The sequence below is a fragment of the Hypomesus nipponensis genome, chromosome 7, assembly GCF_054491055.1.
Source record: "Hypomesus nipponensis isolate SF chromosome 7, ASM5449105v1, whole genome shotgun sequence".
Lineage (NCBI taxonomy): Eukaryota > Metazoa > Chordata > Actinopteri > Osmeriformes > Osmeridae > Hypomesus > Hypomesus nipponensis.
This window is the reverse complement of record NC_140367.1, coordinates 18068125-18086213: the sequence shown is the minus strand read 5'-3', so window position 1 is coordinate 18086213 and position 18089 is coordinate 18068125. Positions and strand designations below refer to the sequence as shown.

The 18089-nt window shown below is 47.7% G+C and overlaps 1 protein-coding gene across 1 annotated transcript; it reads left to right on the top strand.

The window, feature by feature from the left end:
• The first annotated feature begins 5521 nt into the window (after nucleotides 1-5521).
• LOC146281788 (uncharacterized) lies at nucleotides 5522-7805 on the top strand. Its single transcript, XM_084701977.1, has one exon. The coding sequence runs from the start codon at nucleotides 5522-5524 to the stop codon at nucleotides 7757-7759; it is 2238 nt and encodes a 745-aa protein (XP_084558103.1). The 3' UTR covers nucleotides 7760-7805.
• Nucleotides 7806-18089: the final 10284 nt, after the last annotated feature.

The window sequence follows — 18089 nt, the reverse complement described above, 5'->3', positions numbered from 1 at the left end:
AAACTCTTTCTCTCCCCTGTCCGAGTCAGAGCTCTCTGACCTCATTCTCTCTCATCGCCCCACCTCCTGCCCCCTTGATCCTGTCCCCTCCCCTCTCTTTCAAACTATCTCCCCCTCTATCATAACTTTTCTGCTCCATGTCCTAAACTCCTCTCTTACCTCTGGCACCTTCCCATCTGCCTTCAAACAGGCCAGAGTTGTTCCTCTACTCAAAAAACCCTCCCTTAACCCTGCCGTCCTCCAGAACTACAGACCGGTATCACTGCTACCCTTCTTTTCTAAAACAATTGAACGTGCTGTATCTAACCAACTGTCTAACTTTCTCTCTCAGAACAACCTGCTTGACCCCAACCAATCGGGCTTCAAGACCGGCCACTCCACAGAGACTGCCCTCCTTTCAGTCACCACTGCCCTCCAGTCTGCCAGAGCGGCTTCGAGGTCATCCGTCATCATTCTGCTGGACCTTTCTGCAGCGTTTGACACGGTTAACCACCAGATCCTGCTCTACAGACTTGGAGAGATGGGCATCACTGGCACTGCACTCCAGTGGATCTCATCCTACCTCTCGGGAAGATCCTACCAGGTCTCCTGGGGAGGCAAACTGTCAGACCCCCGCCAGCTCTCCACCGGTGTCCCACAGGGCTCCGTCCTTGGACCCCTCCTCTTCTCTCTGTACACCACCTCACTTGGACCAATCATCACCTCCCATGGCTTCTCCTACCACTGCTACGCTGACGACACCCAGCTGTACCTGTCGTTCCCCCCGACCGATCCGGGGATCTCTGCTAGGATTGAGGCCTGCCTCGCAGACATCTCCGCCTGGATGACCGAGCACCACCTCCAGCTGAACCTCGCCAAAACAGAACTTCTCATCATCCCGGCTAAACCCTCCATCTCCCACGACCTGTCAATCACCCTGGGATCTGCGACGGTGACCTCCTCATCCTCTGCCAGGAACCTTGGGGTTACAATGGATGACGAGCTCTCCTTCACGGCCCACATCGCCGCAGTCTCCCGGTCTTGTAGATTCACCCTCTACAACATCCGAAAGATCAGGAGATACCTGTCTGAGCACTCCACCCAGCTGCTAGTCCAAGCACTGGTCCTCTCCAAGTTGGACTACTGCAACTCGCTGCTCGCTGGTCTCCCAGCATGTGCAACCCGCCCTCTTCAGAGGATTCAGAATGCAGCGGCCCGCCTGGTCTACAATCTACCCAGACGCTCCCATGTTACCCCGCTCCTCATCTCCCTCCACTGGCTACCCATCAACGCCCGTATCAGATTCAAGACCCTGGTACTGACCTTCCGAGCAGTGAACGGGACTGCACCCATCTACATCAAGTCTCTCCTGCAACCTTACACCCCCACCCGTCACCTACGGTCTTCTTCAGACAACCGCCTGGTGGTCCCACCGCTCAAGACTGCCCGGTCCCAACACAAGCTCTTCTCCTGCCTGGCGCCCCAATGGTGGAACCAGCTCCCCACCTCCATCAGGGACACTGACTGTCTCCCCACCTTCAAGAAAAGGCTCAAGACGCACTTGTTCCGGGAGTACAACGGCACTTAAGAATGCTTGGCTGGATTTGTTAGTTTCCTCCAGGATCACTACGACTCTTATTGAGTGACTTGTTGCTATTGTAGGTTAGATATAACGAAGTTAAGTCTTGTACTTGCTGTGTAATATTTTACTGTTGATTGTTCTTTTACAGGTACAGTCCTGCACTTTTATGGTTCATGTTGTTTTATTTGTAACTTGTATAACTACATGCTCTTATGGGTCTTCCCTTTTGGCACTTGTTTAGCTTTTTCACAATGTATGCTTCATGTTTTGGCTGCTTGCAATGTTTGGGACTATCTCGTTGTTATGTTCAGTGACCTATGCTCTTTTGTAAAGCTCTCTCTTGGAAGTCGCTTTGGATAAAAGCGTCTGCTAAATGAATAAATGTAAATGTAAATGTAAAGCCACACGCCATGAAATGAACCCCTATGAATTGACTCCCCTCTGGCCACTTTTATTGGAGGAGGTCATTTGGTCATGGCTGTAAATATGTCCTTGTGTTTGTTATGTTGATATTATTTGTATTGTTTTTGTTGTTATCAAGTATTGTCTATATCTGTTTATGGGTTTTATTCTTGTTGAAACTGAGGCAGGAGATATATTCATTGGTTGGGAAATTACTGCTTAAGTGCCTGAGGGCTATTGCACGAAACCAGGATAAGGGATTAAGTCGGGATATTCAAGTTATCCTGGATGAATTTAGCTTTGAGTTGGTTGCACGAAAGCAGGATGAATTAAACCCAGCCAAGTAACCATGGAGATTTATTCTTTGCAGCTCCTGCTCCCGAGCAGGCTAACAGCCAGGCTAAGATTAATTCTGGAGTCTCGTGTTAAATCAGCTGCCGCTCTGATCCGAAATAAACGTTTTTAACAGGTATTCCGCTGTCGTCTGAATGTGTTCTTATGTATTTTTTATTAACATGCATTACTTAAATGCTTAAACCCTACTATTGCAGTTGTTTAGAAATGGTTGATGAAGTTGCGCTTTTTCAGTTATCCTGGATTTCTTTATTCTACTTTTGTACAATAGCCCCCTGGATTGTTTGTATTTGATCTGAATAAAAAAAAAGGCGAAGTAAACACTAAAGTCACATGTGTTCCGGAGCCCTAGGTGACAGATTCCGATCTCACCAAAATAGGTGTGGCCTATAGCGTAAGATTTAGGAATATGCGTTAATGTAAAAATTACGTTTATCTTGACCACAGATGCAAAAACGTTAACTGGTCAGTAGGCTAAATTTCCGACCATTTGAATTCCTTGCCGTTGCACTCTAGCCTAGTAGGCCTATATTTTTTTACTGAAAAGAAAAAAATGACGGAACAACTTAGGGCACGTATTGAAGAATTAAAAAAACAGGCAGAGATGGAACTTGACACAATATCACGGCGACTTCTTAGACTTCGTGAGCGGTTTGGCTCCGACTTCCAGAGCAATATAATCGATGGGCCTGAAGCAGGTAGGTTAATAAGATTGAGAAATATAAAATATTATACTTGTTATTCGTTTTGATTGGTATGTTCCTGAATTAATAATAACTGGATTGGGGCCTGCAGGGACGTAGGTAATCATTCCTATAATGTTTACAGTTTTTTACAATCGCTATCACAGTTTTTTCAATACCTTTAACAATTTTTCGAAACTCTTAACGCACCAACACACCTACCACACACAATTGGCAAAACGGTTAATTTCATGCTCAAAATCACACATTGTAAACTAAACTCAAAACACTAATTGTCATAACACAAAAATATACTAAAAATGACACCATGTCTACCAAACACTAACACCCGTTCTCTTTTCACAGTAACATTCAGTCAATCATAGCACAATGTCATAAAAAACACTAACATCAGATGGAATACAGAAACTGCATTTCTCTGAGGCCACCACACATTGTAACTCCTCTCCCTCTCCCTTGCCCTTGTCCCACTCCTCTCCCTTGTCCTGGTACTTCATCTCCTTTGTGCAGGTATTACTGTACTGTATTCTTACTTTCTTCTTGTTTCTCTATATTGTTTTTTTTCCACACAAGATCAGCACAAAGAGCTCCACTTTGCAGTATATATACCATATAGTCATACGATTGAAAGAACCTCAACACCATAGTGTTTCCTAGTTGGGAATCAACTGTAATTTATAGCATTTGCATAACTTCAACCAGCTTTTTCTCAGTAGCAATGGATTAAAATACAGGGGATATATTTGTGTTTCAATTCACAATATGAACAGCTGTTTACTTTGACTTTAGCCAATAATTTAGGTTTTGAACATAGTGTTATCTGTTCTGACATACAGTGTTAAAGCATTGGTAAATTGGTCCGTAAAAATCGATTGTGTTGGTCTTGGTGGAGCTTGTGTGTAAAAGAAGTTCAAGCATTTAAAATGTGTGTTTACTCTATGCATTGTGTGTCAAAGCAACAAGAAATGTGTTAATTGTATAGCCAGCACAGGCGGATGTTCTGCTAACTGTGTCAAGAGTTTAGAAAACTTGTTAAAGGTATTGAAAAAACTGTCATAGCGATTGAAAAAAACTGTAAATAGCCTAATTCACATAGCCTACAGATTGACAAGGTTTTCTATTTGACCAACTATACGACTACTGTTTTCGAAAGTAGGCCTACATATAAGCCATAGCCTACTAATAATGTGTAATATCACGTGTGTATTATTAAACATGCCTATACTGTTACTTCCATCCACACAGCAATGCCTACCCATGATGCAGACATGCAGGTAACTAACTAGTTTTTTTTTCTTCTATTGATTGTAGTATTTGATGAGTCGTCAACGCATTTAATTCAATGAAGGAACGTGTTTACTTGCAGGGTGAAAATTCTGTTCTGGCTAGAGTGGATACGGAAAACATGAGGTATTTTTTCAGTCATGTTAACTTGGCTTTGAATTAGTAATTGTTTCCAGTGATCACAATTTAATTTACAAAATTGGAAACTATGTATCGACAAGAATAGATCAGATCTGACATTGAAAGCTATTGCTGCTTGTTGGAGAAATTAACAATGTAATGTTTTGACTACATGACTGTAGGCTTTTTTATCACCCAGGGAATGGTGAGAATGTGTTAAGACTAGAAGATGTTGGGAGTTTGTTTGTTTTAATGAGATGCAGACCATCTGCTTGACATACCTTTGTGAAGTAGCTTTTATGACATCAGGAGATCCTCTTGTTGTGTTTCACTTACGCGCAGGACGACAACGGATGCTGACCATTTGACATACACCACGACAGCTAAAGAAAACACCAGCAACCTTGCGCACCGGCGCAGTCAGTTTAACGGAGTTAAAGAATTTCTCTCTGACGAGGACGTACACATCTCTGTTCATCCAACCCGGCTGACGGCATACGAACAAGATACCTTTCTGGAGTACAGATTTGACATTGATGGTGTGGTGCTAGAGCTCCAGGACATGGCGGCTATCAAAATGCCATTAAACTATGTCTCTTTTGATAAACCGACAAAGTACAACTTGAAGCCAGCATTTCATCTGCTAAAAAAGCACGTCAGCAACAACCATGTCTACTCTGATAAGGGTTTTGCATGTCTCATGCACTGCAAAGGGATTAAACTGGCTGAATCCCAGGTAATTCACAGTAATCATTTAATTATTTGTCTTTCTTGTGCTCAATGGTGCATTCTCTCTCGCCCATTTTTTTTTTTACTTGTATGTTTGTGTGTGGTAGTTTTAAAAGCTATTACGCCCATTAGGAACTGTATGTTATTTAGCAACAGCTGAAATTGCAGGCCGGGTGACTTCATGTTCATGTTTCATGTTCTGAACACCTCACAGGGATGGAGCTTGACCGTCGCTTTGATACCCGCTGAAAGAGATGGACGTGACTGGATGAAGTTTCAGCAGAACATGGACACCGAAACACTGAAGTACTTTGTTGAAGTGCATACACAACTTACCATGTTGTTAGAAAACCTTTCATTAGACGACATGTCGCGACCCACAGTGCGGAAAAACACAATGTACGACCTGTCCAGGGTCAATGTCCTTGAACCGGACCAGGGATTTTACTTGACATTGATAGACAATGCTCTAGCCAACACAGGGAAGAACAATTCATTGAGGACCATTGTGATTTTGACCAAGTTTGGACAGAAACAAAGGTCTGACCTGAATCTTTGCCAGCTGTGTGAAGTCGCCAGGGTGAAAAGTGTTAGCATCCACACTGCTTGTGACATCCTGTCCAAGTGTGGAGATCATCATCATTTTTGGTCAAAGTACGCACTACAAAAGCTTGTAGGATTAAAGGGCAGTGTGTTCGCTGCCCTGTCCATGAGGGAAACTGTGAACTTTCAGAGCAATCTGGATGGTAAAAAAATGGACATCAGCAAGCGCCTCCAACAAATTGTAGTTTCTCCAGAACAACTGACATTCATACAGCTCTACGCAGATACTCCGCACAACAGAACACGTACATACTACTCTCATCCTGTTTCGGGGGAGATTGTTTGCTGCGGGCTTATGCACCACATGACCGCGAGGGCCATGTCAAACCGCAGCAGGGACTATTTACTTCACATGAGAGAGCACACCAGAAAGTTACAAACGCGTGTTGCCGCCAGGGTCGAAGTTGTCACGCTATGTGCAGCAAACCAGATGTGCCGTGCACTCAGTGGGAGAGACTTTTTTGATGTTCCAAAGCTGCGCGCCCTTATTGAACAGGAGCCTATGCTACTGCCTTTTGAGGAGTGTGGAGTGCCAGGAGGCAACACCTTCACCAGTTTACTGCGGGAACTGCCAACTCACCTCTGTGACACGCTACAGGCAGCCCTTGACGCAGGCCGAGGCACTGGCCGATTCACAGAGTCCTGGACTGCTTTCCAGGCCGAGATTGCTTTGGAAGTCTTCTTTTGGGGAAGGCCCTCCAGCAAGTATGACTTGGTTCTTGCTGCTAACCTGGGGCCGGCCACTGACAAGGAAAGAAGCTTAACCTGGGAAAGGGGAATCTTGGGCTTAGCTCCCGTCAACTCTGCCACTTTGGAAGACACTCCCCCTCCACTTTTGTATTGGACCAAAGATGAAAAGCAGAAGGCCCGAATTCAAAGAGTATTTGCGTTCGCGGATTACGTGGAGGCAGCTTTCCCCGTCATAGGCAAACGCCTGTTAAGAGTCGTCCTTTCAGATCTGCTGGAAAACAACAACTTGTCCCTTGAAGCATTCACCAAAAACGAACCACCCAGTTTCGGCCGTTGCACTGGCACACTCAGCACTGGTCAGCTAGTGGAACAGCTGTTAAAAGTCAAAATGTTTGCATTTCCATACACGTATGGAAGGGCGGCCGCTCTCCTGGAGGCAGCTGGTAAGCCAGTAAGAGACATCTTAGATTCCGCTTTGACTTCCCTGGCTATCACTTTTTTCCCTGCCATCAAACTGCACGACGAGACGCGCAATGTAAAGGTGAGTTGGAACAAACGGGACTACTGGAACGTGCTCGCCCCCCTGCAGAACCCGACGCCGCAAGCCAGAGCAGCTCTTTTCGAAGCAGACGTTGTGGTCGAACTGATTTCCAGAGGGCTGACCTTTGAAAAGAATTTGGCCGCCGCCAAAGAGAACGGAATGCCATGGATGCTAGCCGTGCTGGAGCGTCTGGATGGAGAGAGACGGAATCTGAGTAGGCCACAACTGGTTACTGTCTGCACTTTCCTCAGTTGTGTAGCCTTGCTGCAGCAGGGTGTTTACGTGGACTACAACAGCTTGTCCAGGCTCGAAATGGCGCTCCCCGTCACACAAGCCAGGCTCAGACTTTTGCAGATACAAAGCAAAACCATTTTACCGGGTGTAAGTAAACTGAGGATATATCGCCTAGACCACGAAATACCCTTTAAAATAACACCTCTGCAAGTGGGGCTAAGCCAGGTAAAGCCTGATGCCTGGCACGAACAACCACAACAACATCAACAGGAAGAAGACTTTGAAGACCTGCTGCGCGATGACAATCAGCAACAACAGACAGTAACCCACACGCCCAGTCTGGCCTTACCAGCTGGGTATAAAATGCGTTGGTCTTCCCAAGAACTTGACCTTGCACACCAAGCAATTCAGGCACATGGAGGAAGTGCATCAATAGCAGCATACAAGCTCTACGTCGACCTTTGCATCAATGCCAGAACACCCACACGCACTCATGATGCCTTTAAAAAGAAAGCAATCACTTTTCGGACATTCTGATGAGGCAATAGACAATATTTCAAATTGCTTCCTTAAAACTCTTTAAAATGGGTCATGTTGTGTGTACATCCTGTGAATTGTGTTTTTTTTTTTGTTGAGGTGAATATGGACATGTTATTGTCTTAAAAAGCTTGGGCTGAAAATGTGGACATTTGACCCTACAGTTACAGTCCATTCAGGCTGTTTCAAAACTGTTAAACTAAAGTCTAATCTAATCGAATATACTTGTGTTGTGATCACTGTGTGAAGATTTTGGAAAAAGTGACATAAATGTTGAGAAATGTGTCCTAGCGTGTGTCCTTGTGTTGTTCTGTGTACATGACAAATAAAAGCTCAGCATAGATGTAAATTATGTTCTGTGTACTTATATGTTATGTTATGCCAGGTGCTTGCGTTGTCTTGTCTTAAGAATTTCAGTGCCCAGTCTAACCTTGTGTTGATCTGTGTACCTGACAAAAAGACTGACTAAAATACTTGAACATAGCGACAGTAAAAAAAAAACTGTCATTGTGCATGCTATGTGAGGATCCTATGTGCAGGAGAGGAGGACATGGACAAGGAGCTGGGGTTAGGGCTAGCATGACAGGAGACATATCTCAGGACAGGAGCTGGGGACGGAATCGAGAATAATCTCCATATTAAATGTTTGTATTATTGTTAATTTTTATTAAAAGTTACATACAATGAAATTATTATAAGGGAAAAGCACCACCTCTGCACAGGGTCTATTCATACACGTTGATATAATCCGCAATGCTAGCCGGTTTTGTTTCTAGTGACGGGGTGTTCACGGAAGGGAGTTTATAGGTGCGCTCGACTTTATGCAGTGCCGGCATCGCCTGCAGCCCGGCTGACTTGAAGCAGCCAATGGCATTCTCAGCTTCAAGGCAGTTGGCTGCAGCTGGCTGTCGGCGCCGCCGGTGCTGCATGAAGTCGAACGCGCCTATTGTTTGGGACCGGACGAACCGGAACTTGAAAGATGGCGCGGTCCATTTAGCGCTCTCGCTTGCCTCACTGAGCACTTTTCCGGTATCCACTATAAGTCTATGGGAGGAACTGACCAATCAAAGAGTTCACCTCCAAAAAGTGGTTTATATTATCTTAAAAAATAAAAGCCCACGACGAACAGATACCCCCGCTTTGACATGGAAGTTACTCTGAAATGAACACGCCATTTCGTCCTCGAGCAAATTACATGCACTAATGATGAGGGATAGTGTTTATACAATCGAGCCTTTATTCTATTGAGGGCCAATGGGCTCGCAATGTGTAAACGAGTGCCATTCAAAGGAGTGCCATGCTCGTGGGCTATCCCTTACCCCAAGCCCCAAGCCCCAAGCCCCAAGCCCCAAGCCCCAAGCCCCAAGCCCCAAGCCCCGTCCTCAAGCTCCCATGAAAGACCGCCATGTATATTCCACTTCAGAGGGGCTTTGGGAGTCTGACAAAGAGTGGCCGTACAGGTGTGCCCCTCGGGTATTATCACGGTGAGATGAACAGTGACCAGTGCAAAATCATCACGCCACGCCTAGCGCCTTGGCCTGTCCGAGGGGGGCCAATCGGGGGACAAACGCCCACACAACGCATGCCCACGGAAAGCTGGAGGCCTGCTGAATGCAGGGAGATCGCCCGCGCGCGCCTCTCAGACTCGTAGCAAGCACGAGGGCTTCACCAGACGCCCGAGGCCACAACCGTTGACCTAGTGCTCGACTTTGACTGTCGCAGTGGCTTTTTTTGTCCACAGGGTGGCGCAAAGTTTCAAAACCCTGTAACGTCCGTGCACTGTCTTGACATTTTCTGGGCGGTGTCAAAGTGCCTCGACCAATGGGCTAGCGGTATGTAAACGAGTGCCATGCAAATGAGTGCCATGCTCGTGGGCTCTCCCTTACCTAACCCTAACCCTAACCCTAACCCTAACCCTAACCCTAACCCATAACCCCAAGCTCCCCAAACCACCGACCCAATTCTAACACCAACACTGCGGGAAGGTGATGGTGTGTACCACCCCGCCCACGCAAACTCTCTGGGTGACAACTATTTTCAAGGAAGGAAGGGACAAGGGAAAGTGAAAGAGTTTTTAATTTTTTTATTTTATTTTGACTTATGTGGCACAGCACAGTATACGCTCAACCATCAGCAATCACCTATAGGGCCCAAACCCAGCACTAACCCCAAGTCCTCTACCTGTCTAACCCTAACCCCCCGCGTGCTCCCCCTCGTCCCCGATCCTGAACGCAACAAACCCCACCCCTGGCCTAACCCCAAGTCCTCTACCTGTCTAACCCTAACCCCCCGCGTGCTCCCCCTCGTCCCCGATCCTGAACGCAACAAACCCCACCCCTGGCCTAACCCCAAGTCCTCTACCTGTCTAACCCTGTGTTCTCCCCTCCTCTGGCCTAACCCCAAGTCCTCTACCTGTCTAACCCTAACCCCCCGCGTGCTCCCCCTCGTCCCCGATCCTGAACGCAACAAACCCCACCCCTGGCCTAACCCCAAGTCCTCTACCTGTCTAACCCTAAACCCCCGCGTGCTCCCCCTCGTCCCCGATCCTGAACGCAACAAACCCCACCCCTGGCCTAACCCCAAGTCCTCTACCTGTCTAACCCTGTGTTCTCCCCTCCTCTGGCCTAACCCCAAGTCCTCTTCCCTCTCTAACCCTAAACCCCCGCGTGCTCCCCCTCGTCCGCGATCCTGAACGCAACAAACCCCACCCCTGGCCTAACCCCAAGTCCTCTACCTGTCTAACCCTGTGTCCTCCCCTCCTCTGGTTCTGCAGCAATGAAACACAAAGGTGCTTCTGATAGCAAACCTTTGTGGACCGGCAGCTGCGATTTATCAGACCCCGCTTCTCCAATTCCAGCCACAGCAGGATACCTCGGGTCTCACTCTTGCGCTTGGACACAAAGTTCAAGATGGCGAAGTCTTCCTCTGACGTGTTGCCAAAGCGCCGCGCACTCCTGCTCCACCCCGGCTTCTGTCCCGACTGGCCATCCCGTCTACAAGACATTGTCGGGGTTAGACCTGAGGACGCTAGGTTAAAGGATTGGAACAGAACACAAGCCATTAGTTTACAGGGGAATGCAAAATCCTTTTACAACAGTTATGACAACGCCTTGCAACAATATCTGCATTGCCCCAAACCCTATGTAGGCCTACATGCACGCTCATGATGCACCTGCAAAAAAAACACACAATCACCGTCTACACAGTACCCATTTATCTGTAACTTTGTATACGTTTATGCTGGTGCGCAGCGCGGGAAAGGGGAATACACTTGTTTCTCACCTAACATATCAAAGGGTTACTGTTTTGAGCATCTCTCTCTGTGTGTGTGTGTCTGTGTGTGTCTGTGTGTGTCTGTGTGTGTGTGTGTGTGTGTGTGTGTGTTTAGCATTGATTTAGCAGCTCAAACAATGGTAAAGATGTCCAAAAATGGCACTCACCTACACACTAAAAAACGTTGCAACAACACTTACCTTGATCTCCAAATATTTGGCACCCACCTACCTACCTACCTGCAGACACTGTTAGTGTTTGAATAAATATATATATATATATATATGTGTGTGTGTGTGTGAACCTTCTCCTATGTGTATGTTACTTCTTGTACATCACTTACCTTGTGTATTACTTACCTGCGTTGGCGTTCATAGTTTCAGGACATCCCAACAGGTAACAACGATGACGAGGGCTCCTGGTCCTTTTTTAAAATGTGGTTCCCGTTGATTTTCTTCTGCATTCCAACCTAGAGAACCAAAGATGTGATTAGATTCAACTTTATTGTCATTACACAAGTACAGGTACAAGGCAACCAAATGTAGTTTAGGTCTGGCCAGAAGTAAGTGCAGGTGTTGTGCAATAAAGTATGGACAGAAGCTATCCTTAAAAAAAAAAAAAAAGTGTCAAAGTGCAGTGGAAATTGATTGCATATTACAGTTAAAAGTACGGTGCTGAATGCAAACAGTTGGCACTGCATATGACAGTCGTCAGTGCTAAGGAGCACAATCCAGTTAAGGTGGCGCAGTGCAAGATTCGCAAGTAAACAGCTGTTACTGTAAACAGCTGTGACTGCAATAAACAGACAGTGGTTGCAAATTGACATTCCAGTAGTGCAAGTGACAAAGTGAAGGCAGACGTGTGTCGGCTGGGCGAGGGGAGTCCTGGAGGATGCTGCGAGCTCGATGCAGACAGCGTTTCCTCTGGATGTGCTCGATGGCAGGTAGTGGAGTCCCTACAAGAACGGAAAATTCATCACAAACCCCCACAGTCACACATCAGCTCCGGTTCCGGGCAGTCTCACTTCACAAACCTCCAATGTGGTTTACGTCATCACCTGCACCCTCTGCCACAAACACTACGTTGGAGAAACCGGGGCATCGATAGACACCAGGCTGAAACAACACCAGAACAACAAACCGCCTGGCACAGCTACAAACAACACTGGTCACACACTTCCAGGAGCACCCCCTCACTCACCTACACACTAAAAAACGTTGCAACAACACTTACCTTGATCTCCAAATATGTGGCACCTACCTTTCCCTGCAGACACGTGATTTACACACTCGTCCATCGCCACAGAGCACCTGCAAAAGAAAAGCAAACACACAATTTCACAACGCATCCATTTGCATTCCTGCCTTTTTCACTTGCCTTCCTATTTTTGTTGACCTGGTACGCTGCTGCCACTGCCAAGGACAAGAGCAGGCTGCAGCGTGTCATCCGCACTGCAGAGAAGGTGATTGGCTGCAATCTGCCTTCCCTCGAGAACCTGCACACATATCTCCCGTCTCTCAGTTTCCCGCACATGCACACGCGCACACACACACAAACACTGTCTAGACAGTACCCATTTATCGGTAACTTTGTATACGTTTATGCTGGTGCGCAGCGCGGGAAAGGGGAATCCACTTGTTTCTCACCTAACATATCAAAGGGTTACTGTTTTGAGCATCTCTCTCTGTGTGTGTGTGTGTGTGTGTGTGTCTCTGTGTGTCTGTGTGTGTCTGTGTGTGTCTGTGTGTGTGTCTGTGTGTGTCTGTGTGTGTCTGTGTGTGTCTGTGTGTGTGTGTGTGTGTGTTTAGCATTGATTTAGCAGCTCAAACAATGGTAACGATGTCCAAAAATGGCACTCACCTACACACTAAAAAACGTTGCAACACCACTTACCTTGATCTCCAAATATTTGGCACCCACCTACCTACCTACCTACCTGCAGACACTGTTAGTGTTTGAATAAATATATATATATATATATATATATATGTGTGTGTGTGTGAACCTTTTCCTATGTGTATGTTACTTCTTGTACATCACTTACCTTGTGTATTACTTACCTGCGTTGGCGTTCATAGTTTCAGGACATCCCAACAGGTAACAACGATGACGAGGGCTCCTGGTCCTTTTTTTCAATGTGGTTCCCGTTGATTTTCTCCTGCATTCCACCCTGGAGAACCAAAGATGAGATTAGATTCAACTTTATTGTCATTACACAAGTACAGGTACAAGGCAACCAAATGTAGTTTAGGTCTGGCCAGAAGTAAGTGCAGGTGTTGTGCAATAAAGTATGGACAGAAGCTATCCTTAAAAAAAAAAAAAAAGTGTCAAAGTGCAGTGGAAATTGATTGCATATTACAGTTAGAAGTACGGTGCTGAATGCAAACAGTTGGCACTGTATATGACAGTCGTCAGTGCAAAGGAGCACAACCCAGTTAAGGTGGCGCAGTGCAAGATTCGCAAGAAAACAGCTGTTACCTGCCTTTTTCACTTGCCTTCTTATTTTTGTTGACCTGGTACGCTGCTGCTGCTGCTGCTGCTGCCACTGCCAAGGACAAGAGCAGGCTGCAGCGTGTCATCCGCACTGCAGAGAAGGTGATTGGCTGCAATCTGCCTTCCCTCGAGAACCTGCACACATATCTCCCGTCTCTCAGTTTCCCGCACATGCACACGCGCACACACACACAAACACTGTCTAGACAGTACCCATTTATCGGTAACTTTGTATACGTTTATGCTGGTGCGCAGCGCGGGAAAGGGGAATCCACTTGTTTCTCACCTAACATATCAAAGGGTTACTGTTTTGAGCATCTCTCTGTGTGTGTGTGTGTCTGTGTGTGTCTGTGTGTGTCTGTGTCTGTGTGTGTCTGTGTGTGTGTGTGTGTGTGTGTGTGTGTGTGTGTGTCTGTCTGTCTGTCTGTCTGTCTGTCTGTCTGTCTGTCTGTCTGTCTGTCTGTCTGTCTGTCTGTCTGTCTGTCTGTCTGTCTGTCTGCTGTTCAGTAAAATATCTGCATTGCTCTAAACCCTACATAGGCCTACATGCACTAATGATGAGGGATAGTGTTTATACAATCGAGCCTTTATTCTATTGTGGGCCAATGGGCTCGCGATGTGTAAACGAGTGCCATTCAAAGGAGTGCCATGCTCGTGGGCTATCCCTTACCCCAAGCCCCAAGCCCCAAGCCCCAAGCCCCAAGCCCCAAGCCCCAAGCCCCAAGCCCCAAGCCCCAAGCCCCAAGCCCCGTCCTCAAGCTCCCATGAAAGACCGCCATGTATATTCCACTTCAGAGGGGCTTTGGGAGTCTGACAAAGAGTGGCCGTACAGGTGTGCCCCTCGGGTATTATCACGGTGAGATGAACAGTGACCAGTGCAAAAACATCACGCCACGCCTAGCGCCTTGGCCTGTCCGAGGGGGGCCAATCGGGGGACAAACGCCCACACAACGCATGCCCACGGAAAGCTGGAGGCCTGCTGAATGCAGGGAGATCGCCCGCGCGCGCCTCTCAGACTCGTAGCAAGCACGAGGGCTTCACCAGACGCCCGAGGCCACAACCGTTGACCTAGTGCTCGACTTTGACTGTCGCAGTGGCTTTTTTTGTCCACAGGGTGGCGCAAAGTTTCAAAACCCTGTAACGTCCGTGCACTGTCTTGACATTTTCTGGGCGGTGTCAAAGTGCCTCGACCAATGGGCTAGCGGTATGTAAACGAGTGCCATGCAAATGAGTGCCATGCTCGTGGGCTCTCCCTTACCTACCTACCCTACCTACCTACCTACGTATGCCCACTACCCACAGGCTGGCTAGGAGGGCTAGGCTATCCCCCCAAACCCCAATGAAACCCCAATGAAACCCCACAGCTGACCGCACTGACGTCATTTGGAGCAGAAGCTTGGATTGATTGATTGATTGATTGATTGATTGATGAATTTATGGATCGACGATTGCTTCTCTTTATCACTGATCGTTTTCTTTATCATTTTTTCTCACATGTTCACACATTAGGATAAAATGAAACGGGGGTTTTGGTCTGGCTCGCCACTTGCGAACGAAATCAATGACGACCACAGAGAGTGAACGACGCGTTCGTCTTCTTCATTTGAAGCAATGCATTTTGACCAGCCGGCCGGCCGTGCGGCGCCCCCTGCGGGACTGCAGCATATTTGTTGCAATAACACAAATCCGTAACTGGAGCGCTGGCTTTTGACTGGGGGAGACGCGCAGCACGGACTCTGGACTGTGGCGCGCTGTGGGCGCAACACGACAGCGTGCAATAGCCACTCGGCAATATGTGTATATACACTTTGCTCAACAAATCCACACTCTCACGAACAGCTAAACACGACTCACACACAAATGACTGCGGGCATTCTCCACTGTACACATTGTATGTGGGTGCATGAGCTGTGTTGCGCGCACAACGTCTTCCCATGCCGCCCTCGCCCCGCTACGGAGCTATGCACAATACATCGACTTTGCTCAGTAATGACAGCCTTTTATCAACAGCTAAACGCCAACAAAAAGACACACCCGTCACAACGGGGATGAGAAGCGCATTGCCGCAGCACAGGAATAACCCCACATTAATAACAGCAATAACCCCACATTAATAACGGTGGACCCCAAATGAATAGGGATGAACGGAGCCGCTGTCAGAAGCGGGCTGCAAAATTTACTCTGAAAATTTAGCCCGCCCACCCGCCCATGCGCCCTCTGCTCCATTTATAGAGCTCAATTGGAGGGAGGGGTTTGGCGTTTGGGGGGCTCAAAAACGTCACGACGTCACTCTGCCAAGTCATGTGACTATTTTTACACTCAACCATCGTCGCCACACAGCACCTGCTGTATCAGAACGGACACGTTACTTCAGCCCGACCCATTGTCTACCTCTACGTTCTCACCCCAGGCCAACGCCAACAGCCAAACCCTGAGCCATAACCCCAAGCTCCCCAAACCACCGACCCAATTCTAACACCAACACTGCGGGAAGGTGATGGTGTGTACCACCCCGCCCACGCAAACTCTCTGGGTGACAACTATTTTCAAGGAAGGAAGGGACAAGGGAAAGTGAAAGAGTTTTTAATTTTTTTATTTTATTTTGACTTATGTGGCACAGCACAGTATACGCTCAACCATCAGCAATCACCTATAGGGCCCAAACCCAGCACTAACCCCAAGTCCTCTACCTGTCTAACCCTAACCCCCCGCGTGCTCCCCCTCGTCCCCGATCCTGAACGCAACAAACCCCACCCCTGGCCTAACCCCAAGTCCTCTACCTGTCTAACCCTAACCCCCCGCGTGCTCCCCCTCGTCCCCGATCCTGAACGCAACAAACCCCACCCCTGGCCTAACCCCAAGTCCTCTACCTGTCTAACCCTGTGTTCTCCCCTCCTCTGGCCTAACCCCAAGTCCTCTTCCCTCTCTAACCCTAAACCCCCGCGTGCTCCCCCTCGTCCGCGATCCTGAACGCAACAAACCCCACCCCTGGCCTAACCCCAAGTCCTCTACCTGTCTAACCCTGTGTCCTCCCCTCCTCTGGCCTAACCCCAAGTCCTCTACCTGTCTAACCCTAAACCCCCGCGTGCTCCCCCTCGTCCCCGATCCTGAACGCAACAAACCCCACCCCTGGCCTAACCCCAAGTCCTCTACCTGTCTAACCCTGTGTTCTCCCCTCCTCTGGCCTAACCCCAAGTCCTCTTCCCTCTCTAACCCTAAACCCCCGCGTGCTCCCCCTCGTCCGCGATCCTGAACGCAACAAACCCCACCCCTGGCCTAACCCCAAGTCCTCTACCTGTCTAACCCTGTGTCCTCCCCTCCTCTGGTTCTGCAGCAATGAAACACAAAGGTGCTTCTGATAGCAAACCTTTGTGGACCGGCAGCTGCGATTTATCAGACCCCGCTTCTCCAATTCCAGCCACAGCAGGATACCTCGGGTCTCACTCTTGCGCTTGGACACAAAGTTCAAGATGGCGAAGTCTTCCTCTGACGTGTTGCCAAAGCGCCGCGCACTCCTGCTCCACCCCGGCTTCTGTCCCGACTGGCCATCCCGTCTACAAGACATTGTCGGGGTTAGACCTGAGGACGCTAGGTTAAAGGATTGGAACAGAACACAAGCCATTAGTTTACAGGGGAATGCAAAATCCTTTTACAACAGTTATGACAACACAATTTATGCTCATACCCATCACATTGACTAGAGGCTCTGCCCTTACTATTTGTGCTCTTACACTGCCATCTAGTGGGCACTTTACCGAACTGGGCAAAAAACACTTGATCCATTGTATACATTCATTCATTTAGAAGACGCCTTTATCCAAAGCGACTTCCAAGAGAGAGCGTTACAAAGTGCATAGGTCACTGATAATAACAACAAGAGAGCCCCAAAACATTGCGAGTAGCCCAAAACATGAAGCACATATTGTAAACAACATTATGACTTAGTGATTTGCAAAACCACTGTGTGTAGTATTTCGCCAATAGTGTGAAGCTGAGAATGTGCTTATAGTTGTGAAGATCTGGTCTGCTGTTTTGCTCATTGAGGATTCGGACGCTGTGGCGCGCTATGGCGAGCAGTGGCGCACTGAGGCGCGCGGTCTCTTCCGACACAACCATGCGCAAGAGCATCTCAACGACACTTTGCCAACACATTACGTGACTTAGGTCTTCCTCCAGCCTCGCCAGTTTTTAAAAGACCACTCATGTCACATATGTCCGTTGTGCTTGAATGCAATCCAATGAGCTCTGACTTTGACTCTGACGTAACAGAGCGCGTGCTTTTACATCGGGGAGTTGTGCCACTGGGTGGCTTTGGCACAATCTAAACATCCAAACACAACCCATGTGTTTATATGTTACAGGAAACACAACCCATGTGTTTATATGTTACAGGAAACACAACGCATGTGTTTGGATGATTCCGGTTTTGTATTCATTCCAATGTCACCGTGACCCGGATAACGTACCATAACCAGCCATATATATCGAGCCCAAACAGTTTGACATTGTGGCCGGGGGGGGGCAGTTGTATGTCTCGTATCGTGGGTGTGAATGTATATATATG